We start from the raw sequence: 17415 nt of genomic DNA, 5'->3' as shown, positions 1-17415 counted from the left end.
CAAGTCACCTTTCTGATTTGTGTTCACCCATGTACAATATAATGTCCTTTCCTACATGAAAAGTCCCAAAAATGCTAATAGCTAAGTATTTTGATAACTTCTCTTTAATAACTTAAGTCCTTCACCTACCCTAACATCAGATAAACATCAACTGCATTTAAAATTTGCATTTTGTACATTTAATCCTCTAATCCAGTTAGTTTTATCTTGCTGAAGAGTCTTAAATTTTCCTCCAATTATCCTAGTGGCTAATGGTATACTAATAGTTTATTTAGTTATAGCCAAAATTTTCATTTTCAAGGAACATTTACTCTATATTATTCTAACAATTTTGAAAGAACAGCACTCATTCTATCTGAAAATGACTCAACATACTTACTTGGCCCACCTACATCTTCAAAAGCTCCAGCCCTAAGTGCTGGGCCCTGAGAGCACAGAGCACCAACATCATTTAGAATAGCCTGGGTAAGAGCACTCTGGTCAAATGTACCATTAGGCATTCTGAGAGGAAAAAAAATGAAGAGTTTCCCCTTATAAATGACAACAGGATTCGAACCCTTAGCTGAAGAATCTAAGGACTGAAGGATAAAGAGGCAAAGACAGTACATAGCTCCACAAGATCTCCTAGAAATTACTAGAGAAAAAAAACTGAAGAATGGAAAACCTAACTTTATGGCTATTTTCAGTTAAATAACACAGATCTCAACCTACTGCACATTAGATGATCCAGGGCATAGTCAGCCTAGTAAGTTTCAATGGCAATATCAAAAACATAGCACTTAGGAGGAAGCAAACAACAAAAATGTATTATCCTAACCTTCTAGCCTACTAACAAAAATAAACAGGAGTGGCAAACTCAGCTGCCTCCAAAAGCAGGCAAATGGAAGAAATGAGCAAAAGAGGTCAAAATCAAATGAACTTCACTTCAGCATCTGAGTAGAAATGAGAAGTATCAGAAACATGGCAAATTGGAGCTCATTCCCCACAACACTTGCCCCTTCTAGAGAAGGTACTCACTAACAACCGCAACAGCTTGTTACACTGAAAATCCATGTCCAGAATTACCAAATCTTCCAATTTTTCTCAAGTCAAAAATATTAATTCTTATATGAATCTCTTATTTCTTAGTTTAATAATTAAATCCTCTCTTTAAAACATACAAGTCAAATTATATGCATTTATATCCCAGATTTGGCCTACAAGTGGGATCTCAGGTTGTAACGTTATACCACACACAAGACACCCAATTTTCTGAAACACTATTCCCTGTTGCCATGTCATTCTGTGTTCCCTGTCTGCCTCTTCCTTTTCCTCAGTGTGCCAAACTACTGTATGCAACACAGCTCAATGGATTCTAGATGCACATGGAGTGTAAATAATGGATGCTGTCCTATTCAGGAGTTAGCAGAAAACTAATCTTAATATAAAGAATTATAATAGAAAATGAAGATTAATACTATAGATAGTTATATTATTAAATCAGACTGCTGAGCCTAATTAAATTCCTCTTTAAACTGTAAGTAAAGAATAGGTTTTCCATGTCCATAAATATAAATTTTTATTGAGGTTTAAGATCTCTAGATGTCTTGCTTCATGTGTCACCAATAAGAATGCTCTCTGGGTCACAATTCTGGCATCAAGTTAGCATTCCTTCAATGCCAGAAGTAAAGAATAAATCTCAAAAGAAGTTCATTAACTAAAGTAAAAATCATTTGCATACATTGAAAATATCCAATTTTTAGATTCCACAAAGTATACTGATTACCTACTTCAAAGTATTTTATGTAACGGGATCCTATCCCAATCAAATAAAGTAAAAAAGTTTCAGAAGTTAAGTCAGCCTTACTGAGATTCAATCTATGTATACAATTTTAGATGATTTTCTTCTTTCATTACATAAATATCTTTTAAAAAGTAGTTTTCAATGCAGGGTGTTACAAGTATATTCACATGAAAAGGAACAGAGGAGGTAAAATTAATGTAGCATAGCCATATACATCTATTCTTACTGATACCGAAGTGCAATTCTCCACTCTATCCAAATCCTTCCACATACAAGCCCTCCATAGAGGATGTCAGAGTAGATGACTCCAACATCAATTTGGAAGCAGTTCTAATTCCAAACTGTTTGTTCACAAAATAAACAATTGTAGAGTGTAGGTCAGGGACACTTTACATATAACTAATTCATATTGGATTCTTGTGTGTTTCTTTTTAAGCTCTAAGTTGCTTTATTTCCAAACCAGATAATTTTACCATAGAATATTATAAAATTGGAAAATGAAAAGAAAAATCAAAGAAGTGATATTTTAATCTAGTTTTTAGAACTCTTATCTTACCAGTGGCATCAAGTCAGTAAGTGACTGTAATAGGAATCTACTCCATTGGTCTACATGCATATTAAACAACAAGCACTTATCATTTGGTATGATATTCATAAGTATATAAGCCCTCAATCCTCCTTCGTTGAAAACAAAATACCAAGAAGACCCAGTGGTAATAGATCTAAATCCCTTCATCTGTTCCCAATAATGGTCTCTCTAAAAACAAACTCACTTTTATATACACAATTATTGGACTTTATTTCTTATTATCAGAGAATCTACAAAAAATCTGAAACATGCAGCATTGTGCTATGAGATCAGGTAAATTACTTACATATTAATGAAACATTTTTTGTTAGGATACCATGGTAACATTTATATTTTCCAAAAAGAAATTAAGATAGAGACAAGAAAGGAAAAAGAATGCTAAAGCACATGATACTCAAAAACAAAGGAATGTTAATAACACAAATTTATATAACATATGATATCCATATGACGATTTAATGTTCAAAGCAAGCCTGTTGACAAGAAAATGATAATATATATTAAATAATCATAACAGCAATAAGAAAATCTGATTTCCAAAAAAGAAATGAATAACAGAAAGACCTAAAGTAAAATGCTGATTTTTTTTTCTTTTTACCATGTGTCTTTGACATGTAAATTCTATCATAAATAGCTATGGCTTGGCTCTCTTACATGATGGACCCTCCTCACCAGCAAAACCCTCTGCATGTCTAGAACAGCAACCCAAAATCTGATGTCTGAAGGTAAAGCAAGTCTTTTCACCCTAACTTTCACCAAGGAGCCAGATAAAAAAGGTATAATAATGGGTACCCAGTCTTTGAATCTCTGCAGCCAGTTCTTTGAAAAGGACGAGATTAAATGCTGCATTTCCCTCCTCTAGCATCAGCAAAGATTTAAGCCAGGGCAATTGAGAACCAGAAGCCCCTCCTATCAAGCATAATTGCAATCTTAATGCCAGTGATTCACTATTCCTGCCTATCTATACAAAATTCAAATTTGTGTTTATTGGAACAACTCTCACAGAGTAAAATCTGTCCAACTGCTTTCTGGGTTCAAATCCTCACTTTGGTTATCTAAAAAACTCATTACCTATCAATAAGACTTTATTTCCATTTAACACATTTCTTAAGACAACAAATAGTGGTACAAAAACTTGTTCTTTTTAGAAAAAGAGGTTAGATTTCTCAATGAAAATTCACCTTGTATATTTCACAGTTCATGAAATCATATCCAGAGTAGTAGATTTTTCTCATAATCAGTAAATGGCAAATTTACATTCTTCTCCTATATTGTACAAATGGCATGTAATATATTACTCTTTCTTAAATTATAAAATCTCTTGGTCCTTGCTTTGAGTTTCACAATGGAGCGTAACCAATTTTATTTCCTCCTTACAGAGCAGGACTCCAACTAGGCAAGCACCTGGTAAGTTTTTATTTTCAAAATTGATTTAAGTTTTGGTTAATGAAATTTTCAAGGTAGGGAAAAATGAAATGATTCCATATCAATAATGCAGACATCTGCTCACTGTAATTCAGCTTACCTAGTACACTGACAAAGGCATCAAAAAGATGAAATGTAAGCAGAGGTTCCTTCAAATGACCATAGTAATCTGCAATTGTTTTAAAGACATCTTTTTCAAATCCTAAATACATAGGTTGTTTCAAATCAGAACAATTAGGCCCTGTGTAAAAAAAAAAGAGAAACATTAATGGGGCAATACTTCCAAGTATCAGTCTCTCCACATGTAGGATAGTCAGAAAAATTTTCCTAGGAAGAACATGATATAAATTTGTTTGCACAACAAATATGCACAATTTAACACAAATAGGTAATAAACCCACTGTCTAAACTGAAAGCTATTATAAAAGAATGAGGAAAATCAGTGGCTGACTACCCTCCCTGGTGGCGCAGCAGGTTAAAGCACAGCACTAAGAATCAAAAGCCACTTCCACACGAGTTCGATCCCCGCCTGCCCGGGAGGAGATCCACATGGCGAGGCAGACCTCTCCTGACCCGCCAGCTGCTCCCCTCAGCAGTATACTTCGTTGATCTGCCTGTTCTGCTCCCCATTCTGTCTCTGGTGAATCCTCTCGCTGCCCCTGCACCTCTGGCATGTACCCCAGTTCTGTATGCACAAATAAATAAATCTTCTAAATAAATAAATAAGTAAAAGTGGGCCTTTATCTGGCTCTCACCATTAAAAAAAAAAAAAAAGTCCACTGTGTTTTATGTTCTCCTGACAGACATTTTCATAAAATATAAACAATGACAGTTTTTTTTTTTGAAATAGTATTTCTCTTGTGTCAATAATTACAGTTGACCAAGATAACTATTAGCTCACATACATAACAGGTAAGTTATAGTTATACTATTATAAAGTTTCATTATTTTGTCATTGCTATATTATAAAATTGTAGAGTAAGAGTTGAGTGAGGGCCCTCCCTGGTGGCACAGCGGGTTAAAGCACAGCACAAAGAAGCTTAAGCCACTTCCGCAAGGCGAGGCAGACCTCTCCTGACCCGCCCGCTGCTCCCCTCAGCAGTGTACTTTGTCGATCTGCCTGTTCTGTACCCCACTCTGTCTCTAGTGAATCCTCTCACCCTCCGCATTTCTGGCCTGTACCCCAGTTCTGTACAAATAAATAAAATCTTAAAAAAAAAAAAAGTTGAGTGAAATAATTTCTGCAACTAATGAAATGATTTCAGAATAAAAATTCTGCACTTTTTCTTAAAAGATGTTACATTTTTTATCTTTTTTTTTTTAAAGATTTATTTATTTATTCATACAGAACTAGGGTACAAGCCAGAGATGCAGGGGTGGTGAGGCACTTCACCAGAGACAGAGTGGGGAGCAGAACAGGCAGATCAATGAAGTACACTGCTGAGGGGAGCAGGGGGCAAAACAGGAGGTTTTCCGGGCCATGAGGATCACCTCCAGGGCCGGGGATTGAACTCACACTGAGGCAGCTGTAGTTAGCTTGCAGTGCTGCATCTTAATCCACTGCACCACCAGGGAGGGTCCTTATCTTATTTTTCAATCTGATTATAAAACTGTATTTTATCAAGCAGTCATAGTACAAATACAAATAAGTATAAGAAGCCTGAAACAGCTGGTCCCAGCCAAAAGCAAGGTAAAGATCCACTTGCATCTGGCAACAAAGAGGAACAAGGAACATTGAGTTCTCTACAGAACTGGTAGCAAATGCCTTCAAAATACACACAGAGACCACAGAGTCACTGCTCAGTGACTTTATCTTGATGGAAAGAAATGGCAAGTAGTCCCATGAGGAATAGATGAGTTAACCTTTGAATTTCTACTACAACAGAGAAGAGAGGAATGCAAAGCCTATTTGGCCCATTGAAAGACAAGATTAAACAACTGTACCCAAAGAGATTTGTACCCTCAAGAGAATAAAAGTGAACACAATATAAGCTGAAAGGAATTTCTTCCTACAGAGTATCTGTAATTAAATGGAAAGGCTCAAATGCAAAAAAACAATGAAGCATTTTGGGCCTTTACATTTCAGGGCCACTAAGAAAATAGCTTTTTGTTAACCTTAAAAAAAATCCCTTACCATCGGGTGGGGTGGGGGGGAGTCAGGAAAAAAAAAATGTATAGAGTAAAAATGAAAATGAACAACTATAAACCAGAGCCATTTTAGGGGAATGGAAAGGAGAATGGGATCAGAACGGGGGTGGGAAGAGTGCAAGGGACTCTGGTGATGGCACAGGATGAACTGTTGGTGGGAAGCCTATGAGGATTACCAGTGAGATGGAAAAATGAACAAAATGAAGAATGAAGTAAAAATATTTTTGAAAAATCCCTTACATTTTCATATTCTGCATACTTCTTATAACTTAATTTGATGGAGTAAAATTATGAAAACTATGAAAGATCTTTCTATGTGTTACCACATAAATCTAATAGTCAATGTGGCCACCATTTTTGTTCATTTTTCTTCTGAAACATCCAAGCAATCAATACACATTGCCTCAAATAATTCCCTCCCAGTAGAAGTAAGCATGTCTTTCTAACCAGTTGTACTTGTGAATATTACACCATTCTTATTAAAAATATGGTTTTTTGGGGGCCCTCCCTGGTGGTGCAGCGGGTTAAAGCACAGCACTAAGAAGCTAAAGGACTTCAGCACAAGTTCAATCCCCACCCCAGAGGTGACCCACATGGTACAGCAGACCTCTCCTGACCCACCCGCTGCTCCCCTCAGCAGTGCACTTCGTCAGTCAGCCTGTTCTGTTCCCCATTCTGTCTTCTGGTGAATCCTCTCAACACCCTGCACCTTTGGCCTGTACCCCAGTTCTGCATGCAAAAGTAAATAAATCTTTAAAAAAATATATCTTTTGAGGGGCCTCCCTGATGGCACAGGGGCTAAAGTCTCAATACTATCAAGTTATTGTCAGCAACTGTAGCCTGAGTTAGATCCCCAGCCAGGAAGCTGACCCACATGGCACAGCAGACCTCTCCTGGCTCGCCTTTTGCCCTGCTCAGCACTATATTTCAGTAAATCCACCAGTTCTATCCCCAACTATGTCTCTGGTCAATCCTCTCATCCCCCACCTCTGACCTGTACCCTAGTTCTTGTATGCATAAATAAAAAATAAATCTTAACAGGATAAGTTTTTAAAATTCTTTGTTTCTCTTTTTTTTTGTACCTGTTAAAAATATATAAACAAAAAGGCTTTCCTAAAAATGGTAGTACACAGTGAGCCCTATGAAACATCTTATGCATATTAATCACTATGACCTTCACAATGTTTCATAACTAAAAAATCAGTTTTTTATAAATGTTATTCACACAGATTTTGGTAAATAATTTTCTCATTTTTGACAACCGACATAATGAAGAAGAAAACACAATGTGTTATTTATTTACTTAGTCTCAGTCCCTGCGTGGTCAAATATTAGACTGACCAACAACAAAAGCTCATAGGCCTCTAGGTACATATGCTCTGCAATAAATGCAGATGGGCCCATGGGGAGGTAGACTCACAGAAAAGGAGGCAGGGCCTTAAAATACCATGTACTCAGCCTATATTTTGTATTCCCTAATAAATAATTATCATGGAAATCTAGACTCACTAAGGATAAGAAGGAAAAGATCATGACCTTAATAGATGCAAAGTAAAGTTGGGGGGTTGAGGGTGGGTGGTGGGGGGGGTCAATGACAAATTGTAAAAATTAATGATTTTATAAAGCTGTTCAAAAGGCTGAGCTTGCCCTTTGGCCACCAGCCATCAAGTACTGCACTTGATAGACGTGAGACATGTCCCTCCTCCCATACACCTCACACGCATAAGAACACTAACGCATTCTTTACATCTTTTTCTGCACTGATTGATAAATCCAGTTAGTCTGACCTTTCTGTCAGTTTTGTTGCTTTGTGTATAATTCTTGCTTGAAGGAAAATGAAATTCTTTACATTTTGATAATCACTGAAAATTTATCATAGCCACACCTTAACATATACTTCACAACAAACTATTGCATAGATCTGTTACTTAGGTTTTGTTAGCTTCCTCTGTTCATTCTCAGCTAATCAACTTCCAACTACTTGGCTTGCCAGGAACTCAGAAAAGGGTAATTTAACATCCCATTTATACCTTCTATCTCATCACTGCCAACTCTAGCCAAAGATATAATTTAAATATAATTTACTTCAAATAGCTGAGCAGGATAAATAGAAACCACTCCCCCAAGCTAAAAACCACAGTACTCTACATCTCAGAGTTTCCAAAATATCAACCAAAACCAGTGAAACTTTTAAGTTAAATAGAGAACTGTGACCTTCACACAAACTAATATTCATATTCATATTCAGAATGTTAGCTGCTACTCAAATTCAAAATATTATAACTTTCCATATTATCACTGAGATCACCCACAGTAAACTGAACAGTTTTCAGTTTCATCTTATATAATCAAACAAAACTAACTCCAGTTAAATCAAAATTCAGGGTCTACTAATGCAAGAATATATATGCCTATCATAATATGCAGAAACTACCTCTCTCAGTAACCTATGAGGTTCAAAGGCCCTACAAAAACATCATCAGCCAGTCAAAATATTAAAATCACTTGTTTTGGTTAAGTCATTTACGTTAGAACCCCTTCTTTGGATTAAGGCTTCAGAAAAATCCACAGGAAAATGGGATTACTAGTAAGATACATACTAACTCATTCTTTCACAGTGTCTATGGTAGTCAAGGAAGTGAATATCATAGGAAACAGACTTCATGCCTATGAAACAGATATTATGTGCCTATGAAAATCCTCAGAGGGAACTGTTCCTGGCCCTCTCATTTTACATCTAAAGCACTGACATAGCCTTTCTCATTTCTCTGAATGCAGGTTCTTCTCCTAAGCCATCTTGCTTTTCAGTTAGATTAATCATCTATAACATTTCCCTCCCATTTAAACTACTACCCTAAGAAAAACCAATAGTAGCCAGGATCAATCAAGCAAACCAATGATGTAAGTACAGGCATCTTTTTATGAAGAAAAATACAGATTTTAAGAATAAAAACCTGTGAACTGTTCACAAGCAGTTTCAATCACTCTCTCTAATTTTCCTTTCCTGTGACAGACAACTGTATGAAGTATAGTTTATTATCTGCAGTGATTATATTCGCTAGGAAAGGGAAGCACAAAATTCCCATTAAAAATGTTCTGTAGGGGCCCTCCCTGGTGGCGCAGCGGGTTAAAGCACTGCACTAAGAAGCTGAAACTACTTCTGCATGAGTTCGATTCCCGCCTGCCCCGGAGGTGACCACATGGCGTGGCAGACCTCTCCTGACCTGCCCGTGACCCGCCCGTTGCTCCCCTCAGCAGTGTACTTTGTAGATCTGCCTGTTCTGCTCCCCACTCTGTCTCTGGTGAAGCCTCTCGCCACCCCTGCACCTCTGGCCTGTACCCCAGTTCTGTATGTACAAATAAATAAATAAATCTTTAAAAAAAAAAAATGTTCTGTAGGCCTCCCTGGTGGTGCAGCGGGTTAAAGCACAGCACTGAGAAGCTAAAGCCACTTCCGCATTAGTTTGATTCCCACCTGCCCCGGAGGTGACCACATGGCATGGCTGACCTCTCCTGACCTGCCCGCTGCTCCCCTCAGCAGTGTACTTCGTAGATCTGCCTGTTCTGCTCCCCACTCTGTCTCTGGTGAAGCCACCCATGAGCCTCTGGCCTGTACCCCAGTTCTGTATGAATAAAAAAAAAAAATGTTCTGTAACTCAGTCCTTTCACTAAGTCACAAAATTATTAGTAAATTACAGTAGTCACAAAATAATGAACTGTCAAACTCATAGGAATCAAATCAATTTTGAGACTATTGAGCAAAAATATTTTGTAACTCAGGACAGTAATCTCATAAAACTAGCAGAGAACTAATACTTACAATTTGCCAAACACTTCATAGCTGACATTACCCAATGAGGAAGTTCTTCTGCAAAAAAATGGAAACAGACATCTTACTTAATTGCAGAATTATTCTAAGAATTATATACATACTTGCTATCATGAGAACATATCTCTTACCCAAATTAATATGAAACATATCTGCTAATCACAAACTACCTACTATATATCAGAACATTTACACCATGGAAGTTTTTTCTTAATAGTAGGTACAACATGTAATTTGCAGGCATGCAAATTTCTCTAATGAAAAGATGTACCTTTTAAAACTTCAGTTTCAAATAAACTATTATTCTAATAATTATCAAAGGTAAAAGAAATTATACTAATAACTATAAAAGGTAAAAGAAAAATACAAAAAAGCAAAAGTATTAGCCATCAAATACTGATACATTTGTGAAGCCAGTACACTCCCTTTAAAAACAACAGTATATTCTATATGTCAAATGTCCAATGTAAGTATCATTTTCTGTGTTTCAATTTACAAAATGTTTTAAGCAAGGCTAGAAAGAGAGTACCACTGATATTATAGGCTATCAGCATTAGAACAGACTTCAAATAATAGTATTGTAAAAAAATTTTCCTAGCTCAATCATTTGGTCCAGGGCTTTTTTGTAGCTCTGCCACAGACATCTGATGAGACAGGCCAATAATGATACTTCCATTTCTCTATTTTCTCTATAAAAACTACAAAAACACTACTTAACCATGTTAAATCTAATGAACCTAAGTTTTGTGACATGTTCACTTCTTTCTGAAGAGCTGACTTAATGAAATAAAAGATAAATGGTCATGTAACTGGCAGCTGAAAGCACTTGTGTTTGCTGCACCAGAAAATGTAGAAGAATTTCAGATATTTTTTTATAAGGCTATCTCCCCATTCAATGGAATTTAATGTTTATGTTTATATTAACCTGACAACTCATGACATCAAAAAATCCCTTTATTTCTGGGTTCTAAGGGCCTCCATTACTGACACAAGAACTATAAAAAGTAAAGTGTTAACAAGTTGCAAAGACACATTCAAGTCTTACCAGTAAACACAGCCAGAACGTCTTCATTCCTGTTCACAACTGCTCAAATTCTTTCTTTCTGTCTTTCTTTCTTTTTAAGATTGTATTTATTTATTTTTGCATAGAACTGGGGTGTAGGTCTGAGGTGGTTGGGGGGGGGAGGATTGGGAGGATTCACCACAAACAGAGTGGGGAGAACGGGTAGATTGACTGAAATACAGTGCTGAGGGAAGCAGTATGCAAAACTGGAGCGGTCTGCTGTACCATGTAGGTCAGTTCTCTAGCCAGGGATCCAACTCATGCTGCAGTGGCTGAGGACAGTTTCACTGTGTTGAGACTTAACCCTTACATCACCAGGCACAACCCCCACTCCACCCCCTACCCTGCTCAGGTTCTTTCTATTACAGCGCCACTGTCCAGGAAACTCTAACCCTAAATGTAATGATATTTTATAGAATCTCAAAAATGCCACATCATCTTCCCATATCCAATGATCATTCTAGTTCCAACCAATTCCCAGAAACAAGGGTTTGAACTAAAGGAAAAACCAATAGAACAGCCCATCTTATTCTGCCCCAATCCTGATCCTGAAAGCATTTTAATCAGAATCAGCTTGCAGATTCTGGTCTACCATAGGTACCACAACTTAATTTTTCGAAATCAAAAACCAAGAAAGACAACTGCTAAAGGTCTTTTCTTCCTGATTTGTAAACTGGATTAGAGGAGAAGCACTTTCTACATTTAAAGAGTTACTTTTATTAATCAAAAAGTGATATAAGCCAACATTATCCTAAAAATATGTTTAAAAAAAATCATAATAAAAAGGTCAATCAGAACCTTAAAAATCAACCACAGAACCACAGGAACACAGGACCCACATTAAAATCAATACAAGCCCTCAGATGTTAAACTGACTCACTTTCCATGGATTTTGCAAGAATAATAAGGGATCACTTAATGTTCAATATAGCTAACAGTGAAGTAGCATTTGATGGATTTTTCTGAGGTTTTCACTTCTGAATGTCCATCTTTTTATAATATTTCCTTAATTTAAACAGTTAGCTAAGAGGTATTAGACAGTAAGTGAAAGATGTATGAAATGAATAGGTAAATTTGCTCAGTGTTTAGGAAAGGGTCAAATAGAAGCTAGTGCAGCCAAAGTATTGAGTCGCATGAGAGCAAGATGGTTTATATGCACTTACTTGACTTGTCATCAAGGATAACAACTCCCTGCTTGCTCACACTATACACATTATGAATGATGAACTTGGAATTAACAAGTTTAACATCTAAAACTTCTTCTAAGGAACCCAGGCCAAGAGTTTTCTGTAAACTAAAAAACAATAATTACTTTCAAAAACATGTTATTTACCCTTAAATATGGCACTGTAAAATACTGATCATTAAAATGTACTATTTTATGCATTTCACCCAATATTTGTGGGACAAAGAGGTTAGAAATTGAGTATATAAAAACAAATTTAAAAGATACCCTTTTGTCATTAACATACTGCTTCACTAACTTAATAATACTTTGAATGCTAAGAAAATAATTTTATAAGACATTATAAAAGTAAAAAATGCACTTATCCAAAAACTGCTACTAGTACATTTCCGTGAGAAAAAAATTGCTGTAATGTCACTAACTTTAATTACCTGTAGATAGCTCATCAACTATCTAGACAAATTTTCCATTATGTATTTTGTTCTTCTTAAGATTTCAGTGTTACTAGAAAGTTTAACAATCTTTAAACTCCTGTTCTTAGCTATTATGTAATGATAACTGAAAGTTCCCAGAATTCAGTTAAACTATATTTACTAAGCAGCATAGTTGCAAATAATGTACCTCAAAATTGAGGTTTTTCTTTTTTTAATTTATTTATGCATACAGAGCTGGGGTACAGGCCAGAGGTGCAGGGGTGGTGAGAGGATTCACCAGAGACAGAGTGGGCTACAGAACAGGAAGACTGACGAGGTACACTGCTGAGGAGAGTAATGGGTGGGTCAGGAGAGATCTGCTGCGCCACGTGGGTCAGCTCCCTGGCGGGGAACAAAATCATGCTGCAGTGGCTTTAGAGAGCTTCATAAAGTGGTGCTTTAACCCATTGCGCCGCCAGGGAAAGCCCAGGTTGAGGTATTTTTTAATACATAAAACTAAGTATGCAGAGTCATCAAGAAGCAAATTAGAAAACACTAAAAGTTCTCATTAATAGCAAATGTGCATACTAGGATAAGGTCATAGACTTCCATATCTCTTCTACATTGGCCTCTGTCAGCTGTCTGCGGTGGACCAGGCGGCAAGCAGGTACCTCTCCAATAGCAATACTGTGACGCTTGAACCACATTTCAGAATTCTAATTGTGGAGAAGGGAAAAAAAAAGAGAATAAACATTTTAATGGGCAATGGTATGATCATATGAGACATTTCTGTCCTCAAAAAATTAAACTATAACAAAGACATATTATAAACAAATATTCATGAATTGCAGAGTTCTGGCAATAAAACATTTACTAGCTTTTTTGACCTGTGGAAGTTGTAACTAATCAGCGCAGTAGCTGAAAATATTTTTCTTAATCTAAAATTATATCAAAGAATATGTATCCAAATCTATTAACCAAATTTAGTGACTGTTTAAGAAAAAGTTAGTCTGCTACTAACTCTTTTTTTTATAATCAAAGGTCATCACATTTAATGTTGGAGAGCAGCTTCCAGATTTACTTACACATTGGCAAAAAGTACATAGAGTACTTAGGGAAAAGTATAAAGTCCATAAGACAGCTAGAGATACAAGGACAAAATCTAAAGCTTAGAGAAGTTAAACAAGTTAAATCACACCACTCTACCATTGCAGCATTCTAAGTGATCACCTTCCTCACAAAACACAAAACATACGTCTTAAAACTCCCTTACAGTAATCTCAGAGAAGAACTCTGAACTCTTATTTTTAATAACAGCTTTACTGAGACATAATTTATATAGGACTCAACCTTTTGATGTGTATAAGTCATTGGTTTTTAGTATGTTCACAGAGCTGTGCAACCATCACAATCTAATTTGAGAAAATTTTACCAACCCAAAAGAAACCTTATTCCAGTCAAGTGTCAATCCTCTTCTCTCTAGTCTGTGGCAACTACTAATTCATTTTCCATCTTTAAGAATCGGAATATTATGGACATTTCATACAGAATTAAATTTTAAAGGCAAAATATATGATAAATTACAAAAAAAGTTTCTATAATAGTTTTTGCAAAAGGGCTAAAGAAAAATCTTATTAATCTAGGAAAAAGAAGCTGGAAGGTTGTTTTGACTTTGACTTGGTTTTTGGAGAATTTCTGAATTACAAAAGAAATTCAAAGGCCAAATGACATGTGATTCTTTTTTTTAAAGACTATAATTAGGGCTTCCCTGGTGGCACAAGGGGTTAAGTAAGTCTCAGCATTATGAAGCTATAGATAGCCAGTGCAGCATGAGTTTCATCCCCAGCCAGGGAGCTGACCCAAATGGCACAGCTCCTGTCTCACCTGCTGTTGCCTTCAGCAGTGTATTTCAGTCCATCTGCCTGTTCTGTTCCCTACTCTCTCTCTGGTGAATCCTCTCACCCATCCCGCACCTCTGGCCTGGCCTACACTCCAGCTCTTGAATACATAATAAAATAAATCTTAAAAAAAAAAAAAAAAGAAAATATATATATATATATATATATATATATATAAATTAGGTGTCTGTTTTTTAAAATCAAGCATAGAAACTGTTGCATTTATATAAAAAATACACATCTACTGGGAATATTTTAAGGAAAAGGTATGCCCCCAAGAAGATTATTTATGCCTCAGTGAGCTTTGGTTTACCAAGACTTGCAGAATCTCCCTCTGTTCCAGTACTGTGTTAGGGCTGATCCTATTACATGCCATGCTCCAAACTTCTATCTCTCAACTGACAATTAACAAAGTTCAGTAAGAGGAAATATAAGGAAAAAGAACAAATTATAGAACACAAAGAAAAAGAGATTATAAGTACTTTTAATATAAACTATTAAGTTTGAACATAGGAAAATAACTACTATGTATATTCAGTTAAAACATCAATAAGCAATAATAAAAAATGCAACAATCTTTGTTACTAATCTCTGAGTTACTCACAGGTAAGATATTGTTCTAAAACACTTTCAGCACATCGTTTATAACTGACAAAAAAAATTTTAGATACTTAAAGTTGGCGAATTATAGACTATTTCCGCCAGCTGTTGGTCCCATCTGTTAATAATGGTACTTACCATTACCACTGGCCTCACAGGAATGTTCTCTTGCGAAGTGCGCAGTGGGGGATCATTCCACTCTGGAAATTTAATAACATCCTTTTGGTAGGGAAGCTTCTTTGGATATGGTTTCAGGGGCGAGGAAGGAGGAAATCTAAAAACCAAGAAGGCAATCTCCATTACTGCAGTCAATAGGACACACAGATATCCCCACATTGGTCCCCACTTCTATGCTTGAGAATTTATATAATAATTTCAAACTTCACATAATGAGTTCATAGTTATTCAAATCATTACAAACAGTGAAACTGACCCCAAAATAGATTTTTTAAATATTTATTCAGTATGCCCACCAAATTATGAAGAAACACAGAAATCCAATTTGTGACACATTTTTAAATAAACTAATTCCCTTATCATTTGATTTTTGCAATTAAAAATTCTTAATGGGTGTTCAGGTAAGTCATTTCTTTTTTCTTTTTCTTTTTCTTTTTCTTTACTCATACAGAACTGGGGTACAGGCCAGAGGTGCAGGGGCAGTAAGAGGATTCACCAGAGACAGAGTGGGGAGCAGAACAGGCAGATCGACAAAGTACACTACTGAAGGGAGCAGCAGGCAGGTCAGCAGAGATCTGCAGCTCATGTGGATCACCTCAGGGGCAGGCGGGGATCGAACTCATGCAGAGGTGGCTTTAACTTCTTAGTGCTGTGCTTTAACCTGCTGCACCACCAGGGAGGGCCCATAAGTCATTTCTTTTACCCAACTCAATCCTTTTTTTTTTTTTTAAGATTTATTTATTTATGCTTACAGAACCGGGGTTCAGGCCAGAGGTGTGTTGGGTGAGAGGATTCACCAGAGAGTGAAGAACAGAACAGGCAGATTAATAAAGTACACTGCTGAGGGAATCAGTTTACCACAGGAAAGCAGGTTTTTCTCAAAGCTAGCCAGCTGAACCAGAATAAGTTCATTCGTTCTCATTGATCAACTGACTGCAGTAATGGAGACTGCCTTCTTGGTTTTTAGATTTCCTCCTTCCTCACCCCTGAAACCATATCCAAAGAAGCTTCCCTACCAAAAGGATGTTATTAAATTTCCAGAGTGGGTCAGGACAGGTCTGCCACACCATGTGGATCAGCTCCCTGGCCCAGGATGGAACTTGTGCTGCAGTGGCTTCAGAGAATTTCATAATGAGGTGCTTTAACCTATTGTGCCACCAGGGAGAGACCCCAGCTCAATCTTTACTGCCTCCTTACTCTAGCTGAAATTTATAGATGGTAAATATGAAAATAGAAGCTATTGATCAATAAGTTCTCAGTAATACTTGCTGAGAAAGAGTTATGTTGTCATAACAATCATTTGGCCTTATATTCATCTGTATAACTGCTTCTAGTAAAGATTAACCCTCCTTGCTTGGTATATTATACTTCACACAGAGTCTGAAGGTTCAGTGTAGAAATACTGGCATGGATCGCTCCCTCATGTGTCATTCGTTCTGGCAAAACTCTTCGTGACTACCCTTTGACTAGCATGCTGTGACATGTCTCACCAACAGAAAGGAGCCGTAGAAGATGAGACACTATCTGGAAAGAAAGTGAGGTCAAGAAATACCAAATCTCCTGACCTGTGACTGAGAAAGTCACCAAGTGGATTCTTCAGCCTCCAGAGCTGCATCTAAGCCCTTCCAAATCCTTCACCCACAAAATTATATAAAATTCACAACTGTTTTAAGCCACTGAGTTTGGGCATAGCTATGCTATACAACCAGAACAGTGATGTTATACAACCCAGCATTAAGACCAGGAAGTAGGTGGAGATCTGAAGGACATCCAGAGACAGTTAGTGGAGGCTGGAAGAACAGTGAGGAAGCTGTTACTAGAATTGGGAGAAAAGATCCATATCACATAGTGGTAAAAGGTGTAAAGTGTCACCTGCAATAATATGGAAAATAAAAAGAGAATCTCACTAAGAAACTGTCCAAGAATGGCAAAAGAGCCTGCAAAGAGATAAACTAAGAAACTATTTAGTTTTTAACACATAAGGAGTCTTGACCTGATTCAAAACCCAAACTCTCTTCCCCAAGCTCACAGCAAAAGGTTCTCAAAATAAAAATGGCCTTATACCAAATATCGAAATCCAGATGTTTTCAATAAAACATGGTTCCCTGGGTAGTCACAAGTGTGTAGTTACAGTCTTTGGCTATAACCTCAGAAAGACTGTAAGCAGTACCTAACAGATTTCTTAAACAAGAAGTTAAAGAATTTTAACAGTGCTATACCATAGCAGACTTCTAAGCAGCCCAAGGAAGAGCAGAATTGGTACCTGTGAATTTGACTTTTGGCTAATGTACAGTAAGATTAATA

The 17415-nt window shown here is 36.7% G+C and overlaps 1 protein-coding gene across 1 annotated transcript in view; it reads right to left on the bottom strand.

Annotated features, from left to right (window-relative positions):
- Positions 1–17415, bottom strand: part of DEPDC1B (DEP domain containing 1B) — a 45511-nt gene that overhangs the window by 10773 nt on the left and 17323 nt on the right. The window contains exons 3-7 of the mRNA XM_004678285.2: positions 15073–15208; positions 13025–13152; positions 12001–12131; positions 9766–9813; positions 3898–4038 (exon numbers count right to left, since the gene is read on the bottom strand). Of these exons, the coding sequence (XP_004678342.1) occupies positions 3898–4038; positions 9766–9813; positions 12001–12131; positions 13025–13152; positions 15073–15208 (584 nt within the window). The remainder of the gene's footprint in view (positions 1–3897; positions 4039–9765; positions 9814–12000; positions 12132–13024; positions 13153–15072; positions 15209–17415) is intronic.

Source organism: Condylura cristata, unplaced genomic scaffold (genome assembly GCF_000260355.1).
Source record: "Condylura cristata isolate star-nosed mole 26May11 unplaced genomic scaffold, ConCri1.0 scaffold00007, whole genome shotgun sequence".
In the NCBI taxonomy this organism is placed as follows: Eukaryota; Metazoa; Chordata; class Mammalia; order Eulipotyphla; family Talpidae; genus Condylura; species Condylura cristata.
The sequence above is the reverse complement of the archived record's forward strand: the minus strand, read 5'-3'. Positions and strand labels throughout refer to the sequence as shown.